Source organism: Somniosus microcephalus, chromosome 13 (assembly GCF_052327205.1).
Source record: "Somniosus microcephalus isolate GS21.2 chromosome 13, FLI_Smic_1.0, whole genome shotgun sequence".
In the NCBI taxonomy this organism is placed as follows: domain Eukaryota; kingdom Metazoa; phylum Chordata; class Chondrichthyes; order Squaliformes; family Somniosidae; genus Somniosus; species Somniosus microcephalus.
This window is the reverse complement of record NC_140999.1, coordinates 965442-983974: the sequence shown is the minus strand read 5'-3', so window position 1 is coordinate 983974 and position 18533 is coordinate 965442. Positions and strand designations below refer to the sequence as shown.

The window sequence follows — 18533 nt, the reverse complement described above, 5'->3', positions numbered from 1 at the left end:
TCTGTACTGACGGAATATCTCACTCTGCTGTAAACAGGCGGTGAAATCTCAGACTGGCCCAGGGGAACACCTGCGGAATGCCCTCTGGCACACCGGAGACACCAATGATCAGGTCCGGCTCCTGTGGAAAGACCCCAAGAACATTGGGTGGAAAGATAAGACTTCGTATCGCTGGTTCCTTGAGCACCGGCCACAGGTCGGATACATCAGGTGGGCACAGTCTCCCCGGGGGTCAGGGGGGGTTGCGGTCTTCCCGGGGGGGTCGCAGTCTCCACGGGGGTCAGGGGGGGTCGCAGGCTCCACGGGGGTCGGGGGGGTCGCAGTCTCCCCGGGGGTCAGGGGGGTCGCAGTCTCCCCGGGGGTCAGGGGAGGTCGCAGTCTCCCTGGAGGTCGGGGGGGGGTTGCAGTCTCCCCGGAGTTCAGGGGGGGTTGCAGTCTCCCCGGGGGTCGGGGGGGGGGGGGTCGCAGTCTCCCCGGAGTTCAGGGGGGGTCGCAGTCTCCCCGGAGGTCGGGGGGGTCGCAGTCTCCCCGGAGGTCAGGGGGGTCGAAGTGTCCCCGGAGTTCAAGGGGGGTCGCAGTCTCCCCGGAGGTGGGGAAACTCCCAGCCCGACCCTGTTTCCTCATCACCTCCTCCACACAGACTGCGACCTGCGGGGGGGGGGGGGGGCGGGCGGGGTTGTACCAGTCGCCGCCCATCATTCTCACTGGGGTGGGAGGTGTGCAGAAAGTGGATGACATTCTTGGGCACCTCGCCCTTCACCCCTCCATCCAACCCCTCCATCCAACCCCCTCCCCGCCCCCACATCTGAGCCTGTGGTTTTCTTCCTGCAGGGTGCGGCTGTACGCGGGGACCGGTGATCGTGGCGGATTCCCGAACAATCATTGATACCACGATGCGCGGAGGGAGACTCGGCGTCTTCTGCTTCTCACAGGAAAATATCATCTGGGCAAATCTGCGCTACCGCTGCAACGGTGAGGGCGAGGGGCGGGGGAATGGGGCGAGGGGATGGGGGGTGCGAGAGGGGCGGGAGGTGAAGGGGTGAGGGGTGGGGGAAAGGGGGGTGAGGGGTGGGGGAAAGGGGGGTGAGGGTGAAGGGGTGAGGGGTAGGGGAATGGGGGTGAAGGGGCGAGGGGTAGGGGAATGGGGTGAGGGGTAGGGGAATGGGGGGTGAGGGGTAGGGGAATGGGGGTGAGGGGGTGAAGGGGTAGGGGAATGGGGGTGAAGGGGCGAGGGGTAGGGGAATGGGGGTGAAAGGGTGAGGGGTAGGGGAATGGGGGTGAGGGGTGGGGGAATGGTGAGTGCAAGAGGGGTGGGGGACAAAGGGACGGCTCAGGAAGAGGGTTGTGAGGGGTGGCGAGGGCAGAGGAGGTCGAGGGGAGAAGAGGGGGGTGAGGGGAAAGGGGGGCTCTGAGAGATGGGGTTGGAAGGGAGCGGGCGAGAGAGGCACAGAGTGAGTGGGGGCTTGAGGCGAGGGGTGAATGTCGAGGGGTGAAGAGTGAAGGGGCGAGGGCTGAAGGGGGCGAAGGGTGAAGGGGCGATGGTTGAAGGGGCGAGGGGTGAAGGGGCGATGGTTGAAGGGGCGAGGGGTGAAGGGGGCAAGGGGGGTGAAGAGGGCGAGGGGTGAAGGGGCGATAGTTGAAGGGGCGAGGGTTGAAGGGGCGATGGTTGAAGGGGCGAGGGGTGAAGGGGCGAGGGGTGAAGGGGGCAAGGGGGGTGAAGAGGGCGAGGGTTGAAGGGGCGATAGTTGAAGGGGCGATAGTTGAAGGGGCGAGGGTTGAAGGGGCGAGGGGTGAAGGGGCGAGGGGTGAAGGGGGCGAGGGGTGAGCAATATGTGTCATTATCCCGGACTGACACAGGGACTGTGGGTCATTCACCGGGTGTTGCAATGATGAAGTTAGATTATAATCTGTGGATTATCTTAGAGATTTAGTGGTCCAAGTGCAGAAATCGCTAAAAGCTGGTGGACAGGTACAAAAATAATTTAGAAGGCTAATGGAATGTTTGGACTCTGGGGGAATCAAGGGATATGGGGATCGGGCGGGAGAGTGGAGTTGAGGTTGATGATCAGCCATGATCTTATTGAATGGCGAAGCGGGCTCGAGGGAACAAAGGAACATGGGAACAGGAGGAGGCCATTCAGCCCCTCGAGCCTGTTCTGCCATTCAATGAGATCATGGCTCATCTGCGACCTAACTCCATCCACCCGCCTTTGGCCCATATCCCTTATTACCTTTGGTTAACAAAAAGCTACCAATCTCAGATTTAAAATTAACAACTGATCCAGCATCAATTGCCGTTTATGGAAGAGAGTTTCAAACTTCGACCACCCTTTGTGTGTAGAAGTGTTTCCTAATTTCACTCCTGAACGGTCTGGCTCTAATTTTTAGACTCTGCCCCTAGTCCTAGAATCCCCAACCAGTGGAACTGCGGGTCAGTCTGGCGATCTTCGTGCCGCTCTCAGCGCTCCACCGTGTGTGCTCTCCTCCAAGGTTTCTCCTCTTTTTCTGCATAAAACTCACCTAATGGCAGGTAATTTTAGCCAACCCATGCTCAGTGATTGTGTAGACAGGTAACATGGTTTAATACCCCACTGTGCTTCAGGGCTGCTGTACGGTCATCCATTACTTTGCAATCAGTTCTCATGCACCAGTTAAAATTCTCAGTAAGTTGTGGTCAGTGTGGAGAGAGACTCGTGCCACAGACCCACATACTAGCAACAGCCCGCAACTACCCCGTGACAATTGCCAGAACAAACCTGACACAAGCCCACTGCCAAAAACCATAAGAACAAGGTTCGTGGGCAGGAAGTCCACATCTAACACAAGGTTTTTAATGGAGATAAAAGCTGCAGACTGGGCACTTGTTGAATTCTAAACCTGGTACATTAACACATGCAAATAGTATAAAGCAATTTCTTCACACACCATCAATGTGTATAACGAGAGCAGATGGTCAATGGAACTCAAAAGCAAATCCTGTGCAGCAAATAAAGTGAACAAAAAGCAGAATGCTGTCGATGCTGGAATCTGAAATTAGAAACACTTAGCGTGTCAGGCAGCATCTGTGGAGAGAAGCAACATGTATCAACAGGCTGAGGAAGGGCCATTACCCGAAACGACTCGTTTGTTCTGCCGCAGATGCACGCCAACCGGCTGAGTGTTTGCAACGTTTGTGTTGCAGCAATTAAGGAGTGTCGGGAATCGATTTTCCATTGACATTGTCTTATGACGGATGGATCCATGGGACAGTAACCTTTCGCCATTGCTATGAGCTTACCGATGGGGTTCATAGCTTCTGTCTGTCCGCTCTGCTCCTGCAAGGAACGTTTACAATAAACACATGCTGCGTTTCTGTTCAATAAGCACTTTCACATTATTTTGCAAACCCCCTGGAAATGCTTTACGGATCTCTAGTTTGAGAACCACTGATTTAATCGAGGTGTTTAAGATGATTAAAGGAGTTGATCGGGTAGATAGAGAGAAACTATTTCCTCTGGTGGGGGGAGTCCAGAACAAGGGGGCAGAACCTTAAAATTAGAGCCAGGCTGTTCAGGGGTGATGTCAGGAAGCACTTCTTCACATAAAGGGGGGTGGAAATCTGGAACTCTCTCCCCCCAAAAAGCTGTTGAGGCTGGGGGTCAACTGAAATCTTTCAAAACAGATTGATGGATTTTTGTTGGGTAAGGGTGACATAAGAAAACTACGAGGCACTTGGTCTAAGCGTTAAACAAAGCTTTAAGCAACTGTTTTACAACATGGAGGTCTAGTTGTGTCCTTCACTAGTTCCTGTTAAGAATGTCCTGCGCAAGCTGGGCCCGTGCCCGAGTATTTATACTCTCCCTGGACAGCGCCACCCGCAGGCCGCTCAGTATTATTTCATAAGTCTTTTTTTCATGAATGACTGATTCATGTCAAAGGGTATTAAGGGTCACGAGTGGATGGAGTTGAGGAACAGATCAGCCATGATCTAACTGAATGGTGGAATAGGCTAAATGGCCTCCTCCTGTTCCTTCAGTCGTGTTCTCGCTGACGCAGTTTGTGGGGGCTGGGGTGAGTGAGGGTGGGAGGGGATGAGGAGGACCACTGTTGACGTGACGTATCTGATCTCCTCCCCCCTCCCCCCACCGCTGGGAATATCAGTCGACAGCACTAGGCCCTGAGGATGTGTGGTGCTGCTACAGCCCCCGTGTCCCACCCACTGTCTGTACTGTCCTCACACACACTCCTGATCTGAGGGATAGGCTGCTTCTACCAAGACAAACATGGAGCCCAAGGAGAGGCGACTTTTGCCCGTTTTCTCTCCTCATTTCCCTCGCGAAGCCGCTCACTGCCACAGTGTAATGGCCCAGTGCAATTCATAGAAGCTAGGAGCAGAAGTAGGCCATTCGGCCCCTCGAGCCTGCTCCGCCATTGAATGAGATCATGGCTGATCATCCAAATTCAGTACCCTGTCCCTGCCTTCTCCCCATATCCCTTGATCCCTTTAGCCTTAAGAAATATATCCAACTCCTTCTTGAATATATTTAATGAATTGGCCTCAACTGCCTTGTGTGGTAGAGAATTCCACAGGTTCACCACTCTCTGGGTGAAGAAATACCTCCTCATCTCTGTCCTAAATGGCTTACCCCTTATCCTTAGACTGTGACCCCTGGTTCTGGACTCCCCGACCATCAGGAACATCCTTCCTGCATCTAGTCTGTCCAGTCCTGTCAGAATTTTATAAGTTTCAATGAGATCCCCTCTCATTCTTCTAAACTCCTAAATTCAGTCGCTGTCTGGGAATGAGTTGTTCAAACTCCCCCCTCTGCTCCCCTCTGTGCACCCTAACACCCTCTACCCCCTCCCTGCCCCATAGATTCCGGCCTCCTTTAATCGCTCTGGTTTTCTCTTCTTCAGACACAATTCCAGAAGATTTCCGTCCAGCAGAACTTCAGTTCAAGTCTTGAAGGGTGGATCCTGAACCCCCGAAACCATCAGACCTTTTAAACCCTGACAAGTGACGGCCTCTCATCAAACTTTCAATCAACATTTCGGAACCTTCCCCGCAGTTTTACTGTGAAACCGACGACTTCAACAATTGGAACCTCCCAAAATGGTGAGAAATGGATCTTCAGCGAGGCCGATCAATCGATCGACTGGGTCCTCGTCACTTGCGAGAAGGTCGATCGATCAATTGGGTCCTTGTCACTCGCAATCGATCGGGTCCTCGCTGCTCGCGAGAAGATCGATCGATCGACTGGGTCCTCGTCACTCGCGAGAATGTCAATGATCGATTTGGGTCCTCGTCACTCGCGAGAAGATCGATGGATCGACTGGGTCCTTGTCACTCGCAGTCGATTGATCGACTGGGTCCTCGCTACTCACGAGAAGATCAATCGATCGACTGGGTCCTCGTCACTCGCAAGAAGGTCGATCGATCAACTGGGTCCTTGTCACTCGCAATCGATCGGGTCCTCGCTGCTCGCGAGAAAATCGATCGATCGACTGGGTCCTCGTCACTCGCGAGAATGTCAATGATCGATTTGGGTCCTCGTCACTCGCGAAAAGATCGATGGATTGACTGGGTCCTTGTAACTCGCAGTCGATTGATCGACTAGGTCCTCGCTACTCACGAGAAGATCGATCAATTGATCGATTGACTGGGTCCTCGTCACTCGCAATCGACCAATCGACTGGGTCCTCGCTGCTCGCGAGAAGATTGATCGATCGACTGGGTCCTTGTCACTCGCAATCGATCGATCGACTGGGTCCTCAGCACTCGCGATCGATCGATCGACTGGGTCCTTGCTACTCACGAGAAGATCGATCGATCGACTGGGTCCTTGTCACTCGCGAGAAGATCAATCGATCGACTGGGTCCTCGTTACTCGTGAGAAGGGCGATCGATCGATCGACCAGTTTCTGGATTTCACTTTATTTCTCATCACCATCGAGTCACCTCTTTGATGCTTGGGAAAGTTTAGTATATGTTATAACAGCACCGTCTGATTGGATGTTTAGCAGGCGTTGGTGCAAAGGCACAGGACTGAGTGAAGTGGAGACTGGGTTTGGTCAGAGCTGTGCTCAATGAGTAAGATAGAATTGTAGAATCCTGGAAACTTACAGCACAGGAGGCCATTCGGCCCATCGTGCCTATGCTGGGTTTGTGAAAGAGCCGTCGTGCTCAGTCCCCACCCCACCCCTGCTTCTTGTCCGTAACCCTGTGAGCTCCACATCCTCGAGAACCCGTCCAACTCCAGTTTAAATTATTGATTGAATCAGCTTCCGTCACCTTTTCAGGTCGAGTGTTCCAGATCCCGACAACTTCCTGAGTGAAAACATTTCTCATCTCCCCTCGATCTTTCACCAGTGATTTAAATCTGTGACCTCTGGTTATTGACCCACTCTCCAGAGGGAGTTGTTTTTCTCGATCTACTCGATCCAAACCTCTCATCATCTGAAAACCTCGATTCGGTCACCTCTTAACCTGCTCTGTTCCAAGGGGAACAGTCCGAACTTTTCCAACCTCTCCCCATAACTGAAGTCCCCCGTCCCTGGTAACCCTCCTCTCTACCCGTTCGAAGGCCTTTACCTCTTTCCTGAAGTGTGGGGCCCAGATTAAAGGTCTCGAGATACTCACCTGCCCAATCTTACCAAACCCCAATTGCCAATCCTGCCCCAGTTGTTGGACTTGGCATCGGCCGGGTCTGGGTCGGGGGTCAGGGTCTGGGGACCGGGGGGTCAGGGGCTGGGTCGGGGGTCAGGGGCTGGGGACTGGGGGGTCAGGGGCTGGGGACCGGGGGGTCAGGGGCTGGGGACCGGGGGGTCAGGGGCTGGGGACCGGGGGGGTCAGGGGCTGGGTCGGGGGTCAGGGGCTGGGGACTGGGGGGTCAGGGGCTGGGGACCGGGGGGTCAGGGGCTGGGGGTCTGGGTCGGGGTCAGGGTCTGGGGACCGGGGGGTCAGGGTCTGGGGACCGGGGGGTCAGGGTCACTGGCTGTTTTGTGGCGTTTCATGTACTGCTCCTCACATCATGTTTCATTCTTTCACTCCTGGTATCACCACATCCAATTGAAATGTCACGTCACAGTTGAACTCCAGCAAACTGTGGTTGACACACTGGTTTGTGACTTTCAACTCCCCCTCCCACCCCCCCAACCCCCCACCATGCTGACCCCAGATTCTAAACTTCTGCATCACTGGGAAGGAACTATTAATAGACTCGTTACTCAGTGACAGACAGAAAGTGTCGACAAACAAGAGTAACAGACTGTAACATGCATCTTCTCGAATTGGCTTCGCTTATTTTTGTACATTGTTGATTTTATATGGACTTTATTGACATGGAATTTACTAAATCAAAGGTGACCCAGATATAACCCATAATATGCAGCATTTTAATTCACTGCAAAGATTTTCTGAATATAATGTCACCTGCATGTATAAAAAAACTAAATAAATACTCCTGGCACTGCGCAAAGATTGTTTCTTGTTCATAGGTGTTTGGTACAGGAGCTGGCATGATGGGCAGAATGGCCTTCTGTATGATTCTAGGAGAGAGAGACTGATGTATTTATATAGCACATTTTCACAACTCAAACATCTCGACGTGTGGCACATTCCATTCATTATTGAAGTGCAGTTACTGTTGTTATGGGGACAGACCTGACAGATTCTAACCAGCAACATCCAGTTAATTTGTAATAACAACAGAAAATGCTGGAAAAACTCAGCAGGTCAGGCAACATCCGTGGAGAGAAATTTGAGTTGACGTTTCGGGTTTGACCCTTCTTCAAAACTGGAGAGAAAAGGAACTAGATCGAAGGCAGGGCTGCGATCGGACAAAAGAATAAAAGAACCAAAAGAAGTAAAAGAGATTAGAAGCTAGACGAGATGGTAATAGGCTGTGATTAGGTGTAAAGTGTACTGGCAGGGCAAAAGATAGCTGCCAGGTGTGAGAGAGAAACAAAAGGAAAGGGGGGGGGGGGGGGGAGGAAAGGAGTGGAAAAATATAAGTAAAAATGAAATAGGGGCCGAGGTTATGATCTGAAATTGTTGAACTCGATATTGAGTCCGGAAGGCTGCAGAGTGCCTAATCGGAAGATGAGGTGCTGTTCCTCGAGTTTACGTTGAGCTTCCGTGGAACAGTACAAGAGGCCAAGGACGGTGAGGTCCGAGTGGGAATGGAGCGGTGAATTGAAATGACAGGCGACCGGAAGCTCGGGGTCACCCTTACGGACTGAACGGAGGTGTTCCGCAAAGCGGTCACCCAATCTGCGTTTGGTCTCCCCAATGTAGAGGAGACCGCATCGTGAGCAGCGAATACAGTATACTAGATTGCGAGAAGTACAAGTAAATCGCTGTTTCACCTGGAAGGGGTGTTTGGGGCCCTGGACAGTGGGGAGGGGGGAGGTATAGGGGCAGGTGTTACATCTCCTCCGCTTGCACGGGAAGGTGCCGGGCGAAGGGGAAGGGCTGTTTGGGGTGATAGAGGAGTGGACTAGGGTGTCTCGGAGAGAGCGGTCCCTGCGGAATGCTGAAAGGGGAGGGGAGGGGAAGATACGTTTGGTGGTGGGATCACTTTGGAGGTAGCGGAAATGCCGGAGGATGATCCGTTGAATGTGGAGGCTGGTGGGGTGAAAGGTGAGGACAAGGGGAACCCTATCGTGGTTCCGGGAGGGAGGGGCAGGGGTGAGGGCAGAGGTGCGGGAGATAGAACTGACACGGTCGAGGGCAGTGTCAACCACGGTAGAGGGGAATCCTCGGTTGCGGAAAAAGGAAGACATGTCTGAAGCACTGGTGTGGAAGGTGGCATCGTCGGAGCAGATACGGCGGAGAAACTGGGAGAATGGAATAGAGTCCTTACAGGAAGCGGGGTGGGAGGAAGTGTAGTCCAGGTAGCTGTGGGAGTCAGTGGGCTTGTAGTAAATATTGGTCGATAACCTATCCCCAGAGATGGAGACGGAGAAGTCGAGGAAGGGAAGGGAAGAGTCAGAGATGGACCATGTGAAGGTGAGGGAAGGGTGGAAATTGGAGGCAAAGTGAATGAAATTGTCAAGTTCGGGGCGAGAGCAGGAAACGGCACCGATACAGTCATCAATGTATCGGAAAAAGAGGTGAGGGAGGGGACCCGAGTAGGACTGGAACAAAGAGTGTTCCACATAGCCCACGAAAAGGCAGGCTCATAACCTCGGCCCCTATTTCATTTTTACTTATATTTTTCCACTCCTTTCCTCCCCCCCCCCCCTTTCCTTTTGTTTCTCTCTCACACCTGGCAGCTATCTTTTGCCCTGCCAGTACACTTTACACCTAATCCCAGCCTATTACCATCTCGTCTAGCTTCTAATCTCTTTTACTTCTTTTGGTTCTTTTATTCTTTTGTCCGATCGCAGCCCTGCCTTCGATCTAGTTCCTTTTCTCTCCAGTTTTGAAGAAGGGTCAAACCCGAAACGTCAACTCAAATTTCTCTCCACGGATGTTGCCTGACCTGCTGAGTTTTTCCAGCATTTTCTGTTGTTATTTCGGATTTCCAACATCTGCAGTATTTTGCTATCGTTCCAGTTAATTTGTATTTGGTAGCATTGATTGAGAGGAAAGTTGCGCTGGATTTCCTGCTCGTTCAAATATTGTCACAGGGTCTTCAACATCCACCCGAACAGGGGCCTCTCTTGGCTTCACGTTGCACCTAAAGGACTGCACTTCTGGCAATGCAACACGCCCTCCGGAGGGCACTGGACAAGCTAAACACAGATTGTTATTTGTACAACAGCAAAATACTGCGGATGCTGGAAATCTGACGAAGGGTCCCCGACTCAGAACATTGACTCTGTTTCTCTCTCCTCAATGCTGCCTGACCTGCTGAGTGTTTCCAGCATTCTCTGTTGTTTGTACCCCACCACCCAGTTACACGGACACTCTCCACACGGGGACACACACACTCTCCACACGGGGACACACACTCTCCACACGGGGACACACACTCTCCACACGGACACACACACTCTCCACACGGACACACACACTCTCCACACGGACACACACTCTCCACACGGGCACACACACTCTCCACACGGACACACACACTCTCCACACGGGGACACACACTCTCCACACGGACACACACACTCTCCACACGGACACACACACTCTCCACACGGACACACACACTCTCCACACGGGAACACACACTCTCCACACGGACACACACACTCTCCACACGGACACACACACTCTCCACACGGACACACACACTCTCCACACGGACACACACACTCTCCACACGGACACACACACTCTCCACACGGACACACACACTCTCCACACGGACACACACTCTGCACACGGACACACACACTCTCCACACGGACACACACACTCTCCACACCGACACACACTCTCCACACGGGGACACACACTCTCCACACGGGGGGACACACTCTCCACACGGACACACACACTCTCCACACGGACACACACACTCTCCACACGGACACACACACTCTCCACACGGACACACACACTCTCCACACGGACACACACACTCTCCACACGGACACACACACTCTCCACACGGACACACACACTCTCCACACGGACACACACACTCTCCACACGGACACACACACTCTCCACACGGACACACACACTCTCCACACGGACACACACACTCTCCACACGGACACACACACTCTCCACACGGACACACACACTCCACACGGACACACACACACGCCACACGGACACACACACTCTCCACACGGACACACTCTCCACACGGACACACTCTCCACACGGACACACTCTCCACACGGACACACTCTCCACACGGACACACTCTCCACACGGACACACTCTCCACACGGACACACTCTCCACACGGACACACTCTCCACACACACTCTCACACGGACACACTCTCCACACACATACTGACACACACACTCTCACACGGACACACTCTCCACACACGTACTGACACACACACTCTCACACGGACACACTCTCCACACACGTACTGACACTCTCTCACACGGACACACTCTCTCCACACGGACACACTCTCCACACGGACACACTCTCCACACACATACTGACACACACACTCTCACATGGACACACTCTCCACACATACTGACATACACACTCTCACACGGACACTCTCTCCACACACACTCTCACACGGACACACTCCACACACACACATACTGACACACTCTCTCACACGGACACACTCTCCACACACATTCTCCACACACATACTGACACACACTCTCTCACACGGACACACTCTCCACACACTCTCTCACACGGACACACTCTCCACACGGACACACTCTCCACACACACTCTCACACGGGGACACACACTCTCCACACGGACACACACACTCTCCACACGGACACACACACTCTCCACACGGACACACACACTCTCCACACGGACACATACACTCTCCACACGGACACACACACTCTCCACACGGACACACACACTCTCCACACGGACACACACACTCTCCACACGGACACACACACTCCACACGGACACACACACACGCCACACGGACACACACACTCTCCACACGGACACACTCTCCACACGGACACACTCTCCACACGGACACACTCTCCACACGGACACACTCTCCACACACATACTGACACACACACTCTCACACGGACACACTCTCCACACACATACTGACACACACACTCTCACACGGACACACTCTCCACACACGTACTGACACTCTCTCACACGGACACACTCTCTCCACACGGACACACTCTCCACACGGACACACTCTCCACACACATACTGACACACACACTCTCACATGGACACACTCTCCACACATACTGACATACACACTCTCACACGGACACTCTCTCCACACACACTCTCACACGGACACACTCCACACACACACATACTGACACACTCTCTCACACGGACACACTCTCCACACACACTCTCCACACACATACTGACACACACTCTCTCACACGGACACACTCTCCACACACTCTCTCACACGGACACACTCTCCACACGGACACACTCTCCACACACATACTGACACACACACACTCACACGGACACACTCTCCACACACACTCTCACACGGACATACTGACACACTCTCACACGGACGGACACTCTCCACACGGACGGACACTCTCCACACGGACACACACTCCACACGGACACACTCTCCACACACATACTGACATACACACTCTCACACGGACACTCTCTCCACACACACTCTCACACGGACACACTCCACACACACACATACTGACACACTCTCTCACACGGACACACTCTCCACACACATACTGACACACTCTCTCACACGGACACACTCTCCACACACTCTCTCACACGGACACACTCTCCACACGGACACACTCTCCACACACATACTGACACACACACACTCACACGGACACACTCTCCACACACACTCTCACACGGACATACTGACACACTCTCACACGGACGGACACTCTCCACACGGACGCTCTCCACACGGACACACTCTCCACACACATACTGATACACACTCTCTCACACGGACACACTCTCCACACACACTCTCCACACACATACTGACACACACTCTCTCACACGGACACACTCTCCACACACTCTCTCACACGGACACACTCTCCACACGGACACACTCTCCACACACATACTGACACACACACACTCACACGGACACACTCTCCACACACACTCTCACACGGACATACTGACACACTCACACGGACGGACACTCTCCACACGGACGGACACTCTCCACACGGACACACACTCCACACGGACACACTCTCCACACACATACTGACATACACACTCTCACACGGACACTCTCTCCACACACACTCTCACACGGACACACTCCACACACACACATACTGACACACTCTCTCACACGGACACACTCTCCACACACATACTGACACACACTCTCTCACACGGACACACTCTCCACACACTCTCTCACACGGACACACTCTCCACACGGACACACTCTCCACACACATACTGACACACACACACTCACACGGACACACTCTCCACACACACTCTCACACGGACATACTGACACACTCTCACACGGACGGACACTCTCCACACGGACGCTCTCCACACGGACACACACTCTCCACATGGACACACACTCCACACGGACACACTCTCCACACACATACTGATACACACACTCTCACACGGACACTCTCCACACACATACTCTCACACGGACACACTCTCCACACACATACTGACACACTCTCTCACACGGACACACGCTCTCCACACGGACACACTCTCCACACGGACACACTCTCCACACGGACACACTCTCCACACGGACACACTCTCCACACGGACACACTCTCCACACACATACTGACACACACACTCTCACACGGACACACTCTCCACACACATACTGACACACACACTCTCACACGGACACACTCTCCACACACATACTGACACTCTCTCACACGGACACACTCTCTCCACACGGACACACTCTCCACACGGACACACTCTCCACACACATACTGACACACACACTCTCACATGGACACACTCTCCACACATACTGACATACACACTCTCACACGGACACTCTCTCCACACACACACTCACACGGACACACTCCACACACACACATACTGACACACTCTCTCACACGGACACACTCTCCACACACACTCTCCACACACATACTGACACACACTCTCTCACACGGACACACTCTCCACACACTCTCTCACACGGACACACTCTCCACACGGACACACTCTCCACACGGACACACTCTCACACGGACATACTGACACACTCTCACACGGACGGACACTCTCCACACGGACGGTCACTCTCCACACGGACACACACTCCACACGCATACTGACATACACACTCTCACACGGACACTCTCTCCACACACACTCTCACACGGACACACTCTCCACACACATACTCTCACACGGACACACTCTCCACACACATACTGACACACTCTCTCACACGGACACACTCTCTCACACGGACACACTCTCTCCACACGGACACACTCTCCACACGGACACACTCTCCACACGGACACACTCTCCACACGGACACACTCTCCACACGGACACACTCTCCACACGGACACACTCTCCACACGGACACACTCTCCACACACACACTCACACGGACACACTCTCCACACACACATACTGACACACACACTCTCACACGGACACACTCTCCACACACGGACACACACTCTCCACACGGACACACACTCGCCACACGGACACACACTCGCCACACGGACACACACTCGCCACACGCATACTGACACACACTCTCACTCTGACACATTCATACACTCACTCTGACACACACACATTGACATACAGCAGCTCAGGTTAAAGCGTTTAAGCTAACACAGAAAACGCATCCCTGCTTCTCCCACTCATCATTATATGAAGCCACTAATCCTGCTAAGTTAATTCACTTAAGCGTCCACTGTGTTGTATTGAAAAATAATCACTGAACTCGCACAGGAACACTTACAATTCTGGTGTCCCGCTATATTAATCAAGCAAAAGAAATTCAATCTTCAAATCCATTTTCTGTTGACATTTGTTCCAGTTACATTCAAATCAGATGCACAGACCTCAGTAACTCCTGCCTCGACTGCACTTAAAACTCCAATCACTGCTTAAACTGTACAGCAATTCTATAATTTACCAAACAGGTACCACTACCCAATATACACGAACCCCTCGAATAGATTCCAGTCTGTAACTCACTCCCGGGTATCTGTTATTCTATATATAAACCCCTCGATTAGATTCCAGTCTGTAACTCACTCCCGGGTATCTGTTATTCTATATATAAGCCCCTCGATTAGATTCCAACCTGTACCTCTCATAGGTACAATTTAAAGAATAACTTGTGGGTGACAATCGGGACAATAACTCAAGCAGAATACAAGACATTGATCTCATTATTATACAGCCTCCCAATCCAGTTACACTCATGGGTGTTGAAACTAAATTAACATATGGGGGGGGGGTAATTATCTGAGCTGAAGGACCTCCCCCGGCCTGCATCGCCCCACTCTCAACCATTATAAGAAGCTGAGATTACAAACTGAACCAACCAGGGGGCAAGCAACCTTAGATCTGGTCCTGTGTAACGAGACAGGATTAATTAAAAATGTCCTAGTAAAGGATCCCCTTGGAATGAGTGACCATAACATGGTTGAATTCCATATTCAGTTAGAGGGTGAGGAGGCTGTATCTCAAACAAGCGTGCTAAGCTTGAATAAAGGAGACTATGAAGGTATGAGAGCGGAATTGAGTAAAGTGGATTGGGAAAATAGGTTAAAGGATAAGACGATACATGATCAGTGGTGTACATTTAAGGAGTTATTTTACAAATTCCAAAAAAAGTATATTCCACTGAGAAAAAAAGGGTGTAAAAGAAAAGACAGCCATCCGTGGCTAAGTAAAGAAATTAAGGATAGTATTCGACTAAAAACAAGGGCATATAAGGTAGCCAAATCTAGTGGGAGGATAGAGGATTGGGAAAACTTTAAAAGACAGCAAAAAATAACAAAAAGATTGATTAAGAAAGGGAAGATACATTATGAAAGTAAATTAGCAAAAAATATAAAGACAGATAGTAAGAGTTTTTATAGTTATATAAAAAGAAAAAGGGTGGCTAAAGTAAATGTTGGTCCCTTAGAGGATGAGACCGGGAAATTAATGGTGGGAAATATGGAGATGGCAAAAACACTGAATGAATATTTTGTATCAGTCTTTACAGTAGAGGACACCAAGAATATCCCAACACTTGACAAGCAGGGGGCTATCGGGGGGGAGGAGCTAAATACGATTAAAATCACTAAGGAAGTAGTACTTGGTAAAATAATGGGACTCAAGGCGGATAAATCACCTGGACCTGATGGCTTACATCCCAGGGTTTTGAGGGAAGTGGCGGTAGGGATTGCGGATGCATTGGTAATAATCTTCCAAAACTCCCTGGACTCAGCAAAGGTCCCGGCAGACTGGAAAACTGCTAATGTAACACCCTTATTTAAAAAGGGCAGTAGACAGAAGGCTGGAAACTATAGACCGGTTAGCCTAACATCTGTGGTAGGTAAAATTTTGGAGTCCATTATTAAGGAGACAGTAACAGGACATTTGGATAATCATAATTTAATAAGACAAAGTCAGCATGGTTTTATGAAGGGGAAGTCATGTTTGACAAATTTGCTGGAGTTCTTTGAGGAAGTAACATATAGGGTGGATAAAGGTGAACCAGTGGACGTAGTGTATTTAGACTTCCAAAAGGCATTTGACAAGGTGCCACACAAAAGATTATTGCTTAAGATAAAAAATCACGGGATTGGGGGTAATATTCTGGCATGGATAGAGGATTGGCTATCTAACAGAAGGCAGAGAGTTGGGATAAATGGTTCATATTCAGACTGGCAATCAGTAACCAGTGGTGTTCCGCAGGGGTCAGTGCTGGGTCCCCAACTCTTTACAATCTATATTAACGATTTGGAGGAGGGGACCGAGTGTAACACGTCAAAGTTTGCAGATGATACTAAGATGGGAGGGAAAGTAGTGAGTGAGGAGGACATAAAAAACCTGCAAGGGGACATAGACAGGCTAAGTAAGTGGGTAGAGATTTGGCAGATGGAATACAATACTGGAAAGTGTGAGGTTATGCACTTTGGCAGGAAAAATCGTAGAGCAAGTTATTATCTTAATGGCAAGAAACTTGAAAGTACTGAAGTACAAAGGGATCTGGGGGTCCTGGTGCACGAAACTCAAAAGGTTAGTATGCAGGTGCAGCAAGTGATTAAGAAGGCCAATGGAATGTTGGCTTTCATTGCTAGGGGGATAGAATATAAAAATAGGGAGGTATTGCTTCAGTTGTACAAGGTATTGGTGAGACCGCACCTGGAATACTGCATACAGTTTTGGTGTCCATACTTAAGAAAGGACATACTTGCTCTCGAGTCAGTACAAAGAAGGTTCACTCGATTAATCCCGGGGATGAGGGGATGGACATATGAGGAGAGGTTGAGTAGATTGGGACTCTACTCATTGGAGTTCAGAAGAATGAGAGGCGATCGTATTGAAACATGTAAGATTATGAAGGGGTTGGATCGGGTGGATGCAGGGAGGATGTTCCAGATGATGGGTGAAACTAGAACTAGGGGGCATAGTCTTAGAATAAGGGGCTGCTCTTTCAAAACTGAGATGAGGAGGAACTACTTCACTCAGAGGGTGGTAGGTCCATGGAATATGCTGCCCCAAAAAGCTGTCGAAGCTACATCATTACATAAATTTAAAACAGAAATAGACAGTTTCCTAGTAGAAAAGGGAATTAAGGGTTACGGGGAGCGGGCAGGAATTTGGACATGAGTCTAGGTTCGGATAGGTCATGGCCCTGTGGGTAGCGGAGCGGGCCCAGGGGCCGTGTAGCTTGATCCTGCTCCTGTTTTCGTGTGTCTAATTCTGTTAGATTCAGGAGATAGTCCTGTCATAGTGGATTGGCGGTTAGGATCAGATCAGCCATGATCTTATTGAATGGCGGAGCAGGCTCGAGGGGCCAATTGGCCTACTCCTGCTCCTATTTCTTATGTTCTTATGTTCTTATTCCTGTAGGAGGCCACTGGTCTCATCCTTTCCCTGCATTGACTTGGTGTTTAGAATGAGTAAACCAGCACTAAACTCAGGAGTTGCTATCACAGACCAGTTGCCCGCCTGCCAGGTTACTGAGTCCTTACTCGGCTGGTCATTGTGATCGAAAGTTGCTGTGAGCTCCCAGCGGTTGATCCACAGAAGGATTAACAAACAACAGGAAATTTACAAAACAAATAGGATTTATCAGGAATAGTCTGACCTGTCAGTCTCATTTTCTAATTTCTGGTGAATACGCTGATCAATATGAAGCTACTTATTAATGCAGAATTGGACATGTTAGACTTTGTCCAGTGTCAGAATCAGACACTCCCAGGGCAGGACAGGATCCGGCTCCGGCTCAGGAGGAAGGAAGTGAGAATATAAGGTGCAAAGTCCTGCGAGCAAAAAACCGTTGAACTTTTATTACATTTCATTTACAAAGACAGAAGCCTCCACACAAACATAAACTTTAAAAAACATTTACATTTTAAAATGAAGATCCTTTGACAGTTGGTCAATACAAGTTATTGGTTTGCATTACACCCGAAACCACTTCAAAATTTCCAAGTTTATTTATAAAAACCAAGACATCAGAAAAATAAATAAGTGTTGATGAGTTTGAGGACAGAATCTGGGGGGGTGGGGGGAGGAAGCTGCTTTTCTGCATCTCCAGGGAAAGGAAAAGGATTTGCTGCCAATGAATGTTTGGAGTCTGTAGTGGGAGGGAGTTGTGAAGCGCTCAGGGTCTGGCACACACATTGGTTTCTCTGCAAGGAGCGAGAGGAGAGGGCGATCTCGGGTTTGCTCCGAGTCAAGCAGGCCTCTCCCA

General features: G+C 50.9%; 1 protein-coding gene across 1 annotated transcript in view; it reads left to right on the top strand.

The window, feature by feature from the left end:
- comp (cartilage oligomeric matrix protein) overlaps window positions 1-6724 on the top strand; it is a 55002-nt gene extending 48278 nt beyond the window's left edge. The window contains 4 exon segments of the mRNA XM_086004311.1: window positions 38-210; window positions 832-844; window positions 846-972; window positions 4897-6724. Coding sequence (XP_085860437.1) covers window positions 38-210; window positions 832-844; window positions 846-972; window positions 4897-4946 — 363 coding nt within the window. The 3' untranslated portion in view covers window positions 4947-6724.
- The last annotated feature ends 11809 nt before the right edge of the window (window positions 6725-18533 follow it).